Source organism: Pavona decussata, unplaced genomic scaffold (assembly GCF_977016875.1).
Source record: "Pavona decussata unplaced genomic scaffold, jaPavDecu1.1 SCAFFOLD_124, whole genome shotgun sequence".
NCBI lineage: Eukaryota > Metazoa > Cnidaria > Anthozoa > Scleractinia > Agariciidae > Pavona > Pavona decussata.
The window spans coordinates 1,511,498-1,523,719 of NW_028145538.1; the positions used below are offsets into that span (position 1 = coordinate 1,511,498).

Here is a 12,222-nt window from a genome sequence, read left to right on the forward strand (position 1 = left end):
ATTAAAAAAAATTGAATTTAAAAATTCGTTAAATCTGAGAAAAGTTGTTTTTTCGTTTTTCCACAAAGTAAGGTGTCTTTAAGAATTTTTTTAAAAAAAGTTATCGTTATCGTCTTCAGATATGTCGCTTAAAAAGTTTAATTATTGCTTGTTATTTGCAAAATATTATCTATACTGTCAAAAACCGAACAAAAAACAAATCAACTTTGATGAGTTTAAGCAACGTATCGCTTCAAACTTCGCATCGAAGGCCTTTCATGATTCAATATCTTTAATATTCATTATTTACTTAGTTTATTTTTAACATGCCTGTTACAACTTGTGTTTGTGTGTACATTTTTTATTGAAATGTAAAACTACAAATTGTAATCTTGTTATTTCCAATAAAAATTTGCATTAAAAAAAAAAAAAAGAAAAGAATTTAAAAATAATTGAATTAAAAAAATTGAATTTAAAAATTCAATTAGTGAAGTGTCGGCATGAACTTTGAATAAAAAAAAGCCATGTGAAATTTTTTTAATCGGTGCATCAGAATAACCTTATTCAATGTGTGAGGAATAAGTTTACAGTCATTTTAGGACAAGAATGGTTATTTCTCGTTACATGATCGGAAAAAGATATAAATTCTTTTAGCTTTCAAGGTAGTGTAGTGTCTTAATCTCAATTACTGGTGTGTCATCTGCATTTACAAGTTGGCTCACAGGGGCCTTTGATTTTGAGTATGTGCTCTCGTGATGACTGTATTCTTTCTACTTTTAAACCCGAAATCCAACTGAAAATGCAAAATTAACATCAGCCAAGATTTGTGGAGGCATGTTCCATCAGATATAGTTAGATATTAAAAAACAAAACAACAACAAATAAATAAATAAATAAATAAATAAATAAAACAGCAGAAGGAATGACTAGAGGTAGCCAAAACCAAATCAATCTGGAGTCAACAGAAGGGTGCACAGAGGCAAGAACTAGGCTCATTTTATAAGGCGCTTCATACAACACTTGTTGCCTACTGATAAGATAAAAAAGAATACTTACAGATTTCTCCTGTCTGTCCTTTTGGTCCCTGAGGTCCTTGTGGCCCTGGTGGTCCAACTGGACCCTCGTCTCCTGGTAGACCCTGTAAACCTTTATCACCAGCCCATCCACCCATACCTTCAACTCCTCCAGGTCCAGGATCACCTGGGTCACCTTAACAAAATACCAATAGATATCATAGGTAGGCAAGAGGGCTGTTTGCCAGGCAACAAGAACATCACAAAACAGTAGCATTGAATGGAAAAAAAAACTAACAATGGCCTTGCATGTGCGTACATTACTTCTCCATCCTCGGTCAAACAACAATGTCAAATGACCAAATGCAAGGGTTTCTTTTTTGAGAACGTGAGCAGATGATGCTAACTTTTAAGTTCTCTGTCTTAATTTGAATGCCGTTTCACCAGTTTTGTTCCTGGATAGTTCTACCACATTGTACAAGTTAAAAAAATTTGGAATAATCACAACAAAGTGGAATTAACGTGAAACTATATATTTGAAGTGGCATTGGTGTTGTGGTTGCCGCAACCACCAACAACTTCAGTCAATAGGGGTCAGTTTAAGGCTTAAACTCCGTATTGACTGAAGTTTTGTCAACGTGAATGGAAGTCTTCATCTGAGTCAAGTAAATTGTGGATTGGCATTAAAATGACATAGATTTCTCTGGTTATTGACCTGACTGGTCAACAAACTTGTGATGTGTCAGCTACGCTATGAAGACAGTAAAAAGTGATCAGTGCATTTTGATCCCTCTTTTGTTTACCAAATGTCTATTGTGCAATTAATTGGTTTATCTATTGTTTGTCTGTTTTGTTCATGTTGTCAATAAGCCATTTAAGAGATGCAGGTAGTTGTTGGCAATGGTTCAGTGGCATTTAATCCAAGCTAGTTGACCAGCTTCCCAGTGTGATTTGTGGATGGTTCATTATCCATACTGAAGGTAATTCAGTTGGCAGAATCTCAGTTGATTCTGCAGTTTGTTTGTAAATGGTGTTCAGCAATGCCATTGCTGGGATTTCACCATTTCTAGTCACTTTTTTGTGTCCAGTCAGTTGTATGTTCACATTTCTTTCAGCATAACTAATACAAGTGACCTGGTTGTGACAGACGACATTTTGACCTAGTAAACCGCCACCTGTCTGTCACTCATTTTCTCTTTGCCATTAACATCCATCGCTAGTCGTCACAATGTACTGATAACCGATACAGTATCAGTTGCCACTTTCCCGGACAAACAGGAGTTGGTGACAACTTATGGCAAAAAAATTTCATCTAAACATCTTTGTCTTTAAATTGGCAGTGTCATAATGATCATCCTATTTTTCTGTCAAACTGTGCTACATGGTTAAATATAAGGCTCATACACAATTATCTCTAAATCACAAATGGCATGAAAACAGTGAATTTCAAAAGAAAAGACAATACCTTTTGTAGGGACACCTGGTAATCCCATCAGTCCTGGTTCTCCTGGCGGTCCCTCAATGCTCTCACCCTTTGGCCCCTTTTCTCCAGGTTCCCCCTTTTGACCCCGAGGGCCTTCAGTAGATCCAACTGTTCCATTCCCACCTTGTGCCCCTTTAGGTCCTACTGGACCTAGTGCACCTTTGGTGCCATTAGGCCCTGGAAGACCCTTTTCACCTAGTTCACCTTTTTGACCTGAGGAAAACAAAAGATGTTCAAAGCTTGCTTACACCTAAGGACATGGTTGCACCTGCCGTTTTATGCTCATACAGGTGACACAATTTTTCAAAAAAATCTTGTGTTGCCAGTGTATAGTAAGGCTAACACATGTAGCCAGCCTTTCACAAGCAACATGACAGCCAACAAAATCACAAAAAATGAGTTGAAATTTTCATGCCTACTGCTCTCTGCATGTTGCAACTTTTTTTAAAACTACCACCACCTGTGCAAGCCAAAAACTGCTTTCTAGGGTAGCCATGGCTTTGTCTCACATTCATGAGCTTATTTAACTTAAAGAAGCCACTAGTTATAACCTTCGATTTAAAGTGTATACGATATAATTTTATTTATTTGCTTGATCAAATCTTCATGTTGTGTTCCTATTACAAAAGAAAACTTGAGGGATAGAAAAACTAGCATTCCTGTATTGACGTCACAGCCCTGTCTTGCGCGGTATTTCACCCAACTCAAACTGGAAGTGAAATTGGATGCTTTTGTACACCTCAAATGCTGGAAACAAAATTCAATTTGCATACGAGAACGACGTGAAGGCTTGATTAAGCAAATAAAACAATTCTGTCATATACAGTGTATAATGTTATAGTAGTTTAGTTCTTCATTATATGACACATAAGTCTCTTGCTGCCTCTTAGCTATGGACCAATCTTCCTATTTTTATCAGAAATATTACTTCAGTCTATGGGTTGTTTTAAGAAGACTTTTAAAACCGATTTATTCAAGAAGGCATTTATATAGCTAGTTTTAATTTGTTTATATTGTGTACACGTTTTATATTTACTAAAGCCCCGTTTACACCAACAAAACACATTTAAGGTGGCCGAACACAGTTTGCGCGCACTTTACAGATTCTGTTAGTGAAGCTATTAGGCGCGCGCTAGGGTTGTGGTAAGCAAATACTATCGATCCTCGATTTTATACCAAATGGATCACAAAGGTAAGTTTTGCTCTTAAAATAACACAGTTTTTCGTTTGTAAATCATTCTTCATTTAGCGCCGAACAAAGAGAGTGAGTTCACAATGAGCTAAGCCTTTTTGTACGCTTTTCATCTTTGCTGAGAAAATTAAAATTAAAAGCCACGCATGCGCATTTGGGCAAAAAATTGCGACTGGTTGTTTTAATGGAAATGAACTGTTTTCTAAGGAACCGCTCGTTAGAATTTCGTGAAATTTGACAAAACAGTAGTTTTCTAAAAGCGTAACTCGCCTACAAACTGAAAACAAAATCTAACAGAGGGTATCTTCAAAAACCGTTAAAGTGCAAAACCAACATTTACAGGAGATCTGTCTGTTAAAATTACATGAAAGCAGCGTCACTATATCAGTATTTTGTGAGTTTTTCTGGATACAAAAAATGGAAAAAATCTAATGAGTGCATTTTCTGAAAATTAAAGAAAACCATTATTTGTGGACGGTTAATAGCTTGAACATGTTTGCCAAGATTTTTAAGGAACAACAATTTTTGCATCATTTCATAATTTAATAATTTATTTGTTATCTTATAATCGAATCCTGTCATATTTTATATTTCAACTGTATATATATATATATATATATTTTAGCTTACAGTATTTTAGATTGTAAATAGTTGTGAGGGCCACAAGTTTATTAGCCTTTGGCTATTAAGTGCCACCCTCTTTAAATAAAGGCTTTACTTACTTACTTACTTACTTAATGGCACCTTGCACAACGAGAAGTATCAAAATTTATTCCTTCTTAGTTGATCTTGCACCATGCTAATTTCGGGTACTCAGAAGTACGTAGTTTTCAAATAATGTCTACTAACACCTGTATACTGGAAAACTGTGTTCGGCCACCTTAATTAAACCAGGTTTAACAAAATGTAAAATTGGTAACAGAAAGCTGAACCATTGGCTTTGATATAGGATTCAAGGAAACTTTAACTTATTTTTCATTTGTGCTAAATCTGTAGTCTACAAAAATCCGAACCCAGCTTTTATGAAGGAAACAATTTTAAACTGTGTTTAACTAAACAGCTTTTAAACGTGTCTACGCCTTGGCGTGAATGAGGCATTTGTTTCATAAGGTTTGCAGGATGGCGCCTCCTTTTGTTACTGCACATGTTCTGTGTACTAATACAAGATTATTCTTGTGTGGTTTATAACTATACAGGTAAAACGGGAATTGGCATTATGTTGTAATCCAAAAGAGAAAATTAGAGACAACCACACATCTTTTAGGCTGCAATAATGAAGTTGGAGTTCTTTGAGAGCTGCATAACAAATGAACTGTTTGTCTTATAGGATGATTTGTATGTGTAATTTATTTGCTCTTACATATTCCACTATCCATACGAACAAATTGATTTACTGACCAGTATAAGGTCAACTTATTTTGCTTTAATTAGATGTATTGTTTTTCAAGTGATTTATGGGGTTTAGAATCAGAGCTTCTGTTAATTAAATGTGGATTAACATAACAAACCTTTTCTGCCTTTGTACCATTTTATTTTCCTATACTAGTATAATATGGACCATAAAATAATTAAATGTTCAAATTCAAGTGGAACCACAAGCCGCAGCCGAGTGGTTTTAGTGTCAAATTTTAAACATATTATGGTGTCTATAAGAGTATAGACCATAGAAAACTGCTGTCGAGTTTTTTTTACAATAATATGGAAAAAGTACAAGCAGAATTGGCTTTATTTTCCATTGTGAAAGCAGCTGCATTACATCGAGATATGTCCAGAAATGCACGCTAATGAGATTAATGAACCGTAAGATAGACATCACAAGGTGTCCCTTTACCTTTTAAAATTCTCACTAAAACACATAATTCTGTCAAACATGAAGTCATATGTAAACGACAAAAAGGTCTGTTTTATATAAGTGTCTTTGTCAGAGGCCAGTCATGTTATTAAGACCATTTGCTGTTATGTTAGAAAAATGTACCTGGTGCACCCTTGAGGCCATCTTCTCCATCTGTTCCATTTTGGCCAGGCACGCTGTCTCCTGGAACACCTGGTGATCCCACAGCCCCTGCTTCTCCTATTGTTCCATTTGGGCCCTGTGGTCCTATATCACCTTTGACACCAGAGGGACCCCTGCTACCATTGACTCCTTTTACACCTGTTGTACAAATAGACCACCAAGTTACTGCAAAATTTGTCTCATAAGCATAAAGATGCATGTACAATGTACATGTATATATGTCATATAACCCAAACATTGTGAGGGTGCAGTGCAAAAGGGTATGTTTTTTGGAGACGTTTTGGTATGGAAATGGAATATAGATATTAACCATTTTTGTCTGAAAGTCTAGAAGTGAGTATGGATTCCACAGGCCAGGTATGAAAATGGATTTAAATTTAAGATGCCAGGCCTGAAAAAGAGGTACTAAAAAATGAAATCTTTTGGTCTAAAATAGGTTAGGTCATTAGCGTTTAGAGATCTGAGTTTCCACCCCCCCCCCCTCCCCAGTCAAAAAATAATTCCAAGGAGTCAAGATCTTCCCCCCTCCCCCCAGGCTGCTACTTCACCATGAGCTTATCAGTACTGTTGTACTGTAGCATACTTTGGAACATTCTTTGCAACTTAACACAAAACACTAAATGTTTTATCTCCAGGTCACAAACACGATCATCTCACTTTCATTTCCACAGTAGAATAAAGTTACCTGGTTCACCCTTCATTCCATTGGGCCCTTGCAAGTCTGCACCTGGATCACCTTTTAAGCCTGGCAATCCATCTGCACCATCTTCTCCTCTAGTCCCATTGGAACCAATGTCGCCTTTCCTTCCTTTAGATCCAGTAATTTGTCCTATTTCACCTTTAAATCCCTGAAATTTTTTCCGAGCTATTGAAGGCAAAACAGAAGCATGAGTTATGGGAAGCAGACATTCTACACAAAGCATGAAGAGTTAAAAGTCTTCATGAACTTAAGGGTCCCACAGCTGCTACAGTATACATGCTAGCGCTAAATGCAATTCCTGTACCATGATGCCTCGGGGAGCAGTACTCCAGTATTTCACTTAAATCATCAAGGGAAGCCCTGCTCCACCTTTGGTCTGGGTTTTGAAGTATTTTGTTTTCAATTTTTCCTATAATTCAGCAAGCATTTGAATCCTTTACACTTCATTGGGAGAAGGCAAGATAGAATGGAGAGAGAGGTTCTTACAAACAAACCTCACATCCTAGTGGAGGCTTATAAGAGAATACGACGCATTAGAACTTTTATCATGTTTTGATGTCCTGTTTGAGTAACCAGAGTACACACCCACAGCAAAATTAAACCCATTTGTTTTATGCACTGACCAAAACATTTTTAGTTAATGTTGGGTGAGCTGTACACATGCAATTAACTCTTATTTTTATGCAATAACTTTTATTTTTATCCTTTAAAGCAGTTTCCAATTGAATGTCGTAGAACAAAAACCAAAGTAATTACTCTGGCCAAAGGTTTCAAATGTTAACAGATGTAAACAACACAACAAGCCTATCAGAATTCAAAGCGAATACATGCTACTGGCACCAAGTGCGTGAAAATGCATGTGGCCAAAACACGATTGGTTTTTGTTTGGATTCCCATCGGTTGAGAAAGTGGCGTGGGTTTTGTTAACCAATCACAGAGTGTAGTAATGCAAAACCAAAGAAAATGCGAAATTACTTTCAACACTCAATTAAAAAACCGCTCTAATTGACAGTATTTAATCCAAAAGAAGTCTGCAAACAATAAATTATTCTCAAAATAGCAGGAATTTCTGACCCCAGAGTATCACAACATGTCAGTTACTTCCCTGTCATTATTTTGCAATCTGCCTGTGTAGCAGTTGTTTCCTTTCCAAGTGAGCGCGAGAAGTGAACTACGACTAACCAACAGGGTAATTTGTGATCAATTACCGTCATTACTGGATTTCTATCAGTGACATATTTGGGAAAAACTTCCTTCCTCTTCACTTCAAAAAAGGTTCTTGCTTTTTTAACCTAGATGAGATCACTTGCAACTGATTGATGTTGTCAGAATTTTCATTGGACATTTTATCTTTTCTGTGAAAATTTTACCTGTTTGTCCACAACTCACCAAAACAGTTTGCCAAACTTCGTTGACCAAAAACTGGACACTAAACTCTGATCACCACTCTGCACACCACTCAGTGAATTATTCATGTGCCTGTACTCTAATCCCAAACTCCTCTAGACCAACCAAGGCACAAGGTTTGTATTCCAAAGTTCTCGTAAGCGACCATGACCACTTTTGAGAATTACCAACAGGTCTTTTCCTTTGTTTTTAGCTGTCGATCGTTAGCAACCACTCAAAGATTCTGATACGCATCACGGCAACTCTTCCACAAAAGTATACACTTCGTGATCACATTTACATGTACAGTAATATAGCATTGCCTAAAACTGTCTGTAGATAAAAATCTCGGATCTAAAATTCAAGATAATTTACCTTATTATCACTTATTTTCGCCCCACTTTAATTTCACAAAACTTAAATTTAGCGATTTTGACGAATCATGGTTTTACAAGGTAATCAAATTTTGCGAATCAAGTAATTGGTGCTCGCTCACAACTGGCTGAAATTTTCGTCAATGTCAGCAACATAACATCTTTTAAAAGTCACTGATATAAGCACCGAGGCCCTATTGCAAGGGCACTATTGAAAGCTGGAAATTCCAGTGAAATTGATTGCGGAGATCGGCAAAACTGAAAAGAATGAAGCCATCATGAAGAGGCTCAAGCAGCTGATCACAGAGAACTATAGGCCTAGGGAGCCAGATGCCGATGGCAAATTTGAAGACTGTACTGAGGAAGTGTTACAGGAACTGATTCAGTGAGATGAGTCAGATGATGAGGAATAAGGGCATGCATTGAACTGAAATTTGAACCCTCCTACCCGTATGTATTCTCCTAGCAGACAGAAAACTGAAATAAAGGTTTTTACATAGGTCACTTAATTTTCGCGGCACCTTTTATTTGCGGGACTTTAATTTCGGAAAATGTTTTAAATCGCAACAGTCGCGAAAATTAAGTCCCGCAAAAATCAGTGATAATAAGGTACGGCTGGATCAAGAATGTTGCCCTGAGACCAAGGTAGAAACCTTTAATTGAAACCTTTGGTAAGTGACCAGCTTCATCGTTTCAGCTTTTGGTCAATTTTGAGATTGCATTCTCGTAAGCGACCAGCCCTAGTTATGACCACTTTTTCCAATTCCCTGGGTGGTTGCTTACGAGAGCTTCGACTGTAAATATTAGCCTGCGAGCAAGCTCTCTTGGGGGTGGGGGGGCGGGAGGGGGGAAAGAGGAGAGAGCTTGCAACGATGTCTCAGGAATTTGAATGCCGCCCCCAATACTCCCCGCGGCTCCCTGCTGTCCCAGCTGTCGAATTTGGCCAATAAGCGCAAACCGAAAACAATAGCAAATGTGAAAGGTACAATATACACTTCAAAAGACGGGAATCCTTACTGACAAAAACTATAGTTTCTCTGATTGGGTATGCCTAGCGAGTGCCACAAAAATCAGAAAATTTAGTGAAGGATTTTACTTAATTGTGAGCACACTAAAAGCCGATTGACCAAAAGGTCGAGGTCACAAATGTCGTCCCAAGGGTCAAGCGAATCTTGCCGACTGCCATGTACCTTCTGCCATGTCTGGACATAAAAAATGTCGAAAACTTGACACGGTCCGGCCAGGGAAAAAAGAAGCAGTGCAAGGAAATCGGAAAGATCTCAATTTTGCAGCCGGGTCTCCGAGAACGAGGACGCAATTCTCAATATCGACAATGTGGTTTCATTGGAACACTCAACTCGTGTGAAATTTGTGATGTTGTGAACAAATAGCAAAGCAGACGTGAGAGTGCCAGATCAAAAGGAAATCATTGCGCTTCTAAAGAACGTTGCCCTAAAAAACTGGCAGTTCGCTGCTAACGCCCTACCGAAGCACTCGGAATTGAGTCAATATATTCAGAAAGCTTTAATTTGTAGCGTAAGCTGAAAGATGTTCATATTTTTTTCGGCTGAGCCAAACACCAAACAAAAGCTTAAATTTGGCCTCAAACTTGTCCCAAATCTCGTATGTAGGTAAAACTGCAAGAACATCGCTACTTTGAAGTAAAGCATTAGCAGCTTGACTTTGCTCGGGTTTTAATTCCAGAGAAAACTTAGGTTATTTAGAGAAATTCTCGCAACCTTCACAAATAGAAACTCCGCCACCATTTTTGTGTTGTCAACACGACGCACGCGAAGAGCAATGACGTAAGCACCAAATTCAATATCCACCAATCAGCATTTTGCGTTGAAAAATTCAACGCAGAAATGAAAATTCCTGAGACATCGTTGAGGGCTCTCTCCTCTTTCTCCCTCCCGCCCCCCACCCCCAAGAGAGCTTGCTCGCAGGCTACTGTAAATATATGCTTCTAGCGTCTGTGAGTACTCATGCTTTGACATACTACACATTAGTAAATACAAAGTACCTTGCTCATCAGGGCCATCTCCTTTCTGTCCTTTGACTCCTTTATCTCCTTGGGACCCTTCCATTCCTTGGTCACCTTTTTCTCCCTTTTTGCCCATTTCTGGGACGGGATCAGTTGGTGGAGATTCACCCTTTGGACCAACATCTCCTTCCTTACCCTCCGGGCCTATTTCTCCTTCTAGACCAGGAAATCCATTATCTCCCTAAGAAGACAAATTCATTATGATGAAAAGAAAGCTACATGAGACAACAGAGGAAAGTCCCCAAGAGAAGTTCTACACAATGCTCAGATGGTCAGACCACTTAAAGATGCATGAGACAAAAGAGAAAAGAGAAGTTGTGCTGTAACTTTCTGCATAACGGTCTGACCACTTGATAGATGCATTGTGCACCCCGTCTGACGTTTCATGGAACACAAAACCTCCGTTTATTGAGACTGTTGGTCACTTTGTTGTTCAATCCGTCAAACTCCAATGTATCCATCCAGGATTTTTCGGTAGCTATTGCTTTGTGTAAGGAGATAGATTATTGATTATAGCACAGAAGGGGGCATTTCGTTTGATATTATTCGTTTATTAAGTATTAATTTGGAGACTTTGGCAAATACTTGTGTGTGACACAGATTTGCACTACCTGTGGCTATGAAGAAACCTGGTGGAAGAGCAAGAAAGAATACCAGAGGTTCTTAAAATGATTTACTTGAGAAAATGTGTTCAAAGCCAGTGGAAAAGCAAATAGGTCGTACTCGGATACTCAAAGCTCAGCAATAGCAAGTTTACCAAGTCTAGTAATTACAGTATCGTAGTAAGTGGGATCATTCATAGTTTGATGATAAAGCCATGAACATCTTATCTGAGTTTCATTGGCTGGGCACAGTTTGAAGATTCAGGGTACCGTAATAATAACATCACTTAAGTCAAAATCCATAATCTTTTTTTAATAAAGTGTTTTATGTTACAAATAGAAAATTGGAATCCTAACGTAATAACACACACACACAAAGCATGCTGTTTGACAGTCTTTAATTAGCTCAAGCAAGACTTGAGGCAAGTAAGGGGTAATATTCCACTGCCTAAGGGAAACAAAATAAGTATAAAGTGTTTTTCTTATACACCTCTGGGGACTGGAGGCTGGGATAAACTGGTCATGTCTCACAAAATGTGGTAGCAGTCCGCTACTGTCTGATCTTTCCACCCACCCACCCACCCTTTCAGTTTTGGCGTCTTTTGGTCAGATAATAGTACAGACGTAAAACAGTTTTTCCCTTTGCTTTTAGCATTGTGTTTGTCTCTGTTGGGTTCTTGTTGTGAGAATTAAGGGCAGCTTTCAACAGTTGACTTGAGGTTGCTCCCACGGTGTGTGCACCATTCAGCATACAGTGTACTTGTGGTTTTGCTATTTTTATCAGTTAAATTTTATATTCCACTAGCAAAATTTTGATGTAAATGCGATAAGAACCCAACAGTACTTCAAATCTAATAATGAAAAATGTTGCCATTCCCTTTTACTTTTCTTTTACAAAAAATGTACCTTCATCCCAGGAGGTCCATCGGGACCCTGTTCTCCAGTACGGCCATCTTGTCCACGGGATCCATCAGTTCCAGGAGGACCCGGCAATCCTTTGGCACCCTGGTCACCTGCATCTCCATCATCACCAGGTGGTTGAAACAGCTCAGCCCTTGGAGGAATGGGCCTGTCACCTTTCTCTCCATCCGGTCCACGTGGTCCCTCAAGGCCTTTAGCTCCCTGCAGGCAAATAAACACATCATTAACACTACAGCACATTCAATACTATCCTTGACTGTCTGCACTGACTTCCAACTTGAGAAGAAGAATAATTATTTATTATTTGTTAACAGGTAACTAAAAAGTTGAGGTAACCTTAACACTGTAACCAACTTTCGACTTAATTTGGAAGTTAAAGTTGCAATTGAATGGCCCACAGGTAGCAGTAACTGTTGCTAACCTACATTAGATGGACAAGTTGTATTTCAATTGGAAAGCGAATTAGCAGAACAAAACCTTATACCTTCAGTGGTGTCCTCAAAGGTGTCTCGCA

At 38.3% G+C, this 12,222-nt stretch overlaps 1 protein-coding gene across 2 annotated transcripts in view; it reads right to left on the minus strand.

The window, feature by feature from the left end:
- LOC146469392 (uncharacterized) overlaps window positions 1-12,222 on the minus strand; it is an 85,162-nt gene that overhangs the window by 22,815 nt on the left and 50,125 nt on the right. For both annotated transcript variants that reach the window (XM_085123420.1, XM_085123419.1), the window contains exons 25-30: window positions 11,694-11,909; window positions 10,165-10,366; window positions 6,367-6,546; window positions 5,643-5,819; window positions 2,458-2,688; window positions 1,036-1,188 (exon numbers count right to left, since the gene is read on the minus strand). In XM_085123420.1, coding sequence (XP_084979546.1) covers window positions 1,036-1,188; window positions 2,458-2,688; window positions 5,643-5,819; window positions 6,367-6,546; window positions 10,165-10,366; window positions 11,694-11,909 — 1,159 coding nt within the window. The remainder of the gene's footprint in view (window positions 1-1,035; window positions 1,189-2,457; window positions 2,689-5,642; window positions 5,820-6,366; window positions 6,547-10,164; window positions 10,367-11,693; window positions 11,910-12,222) is intronic.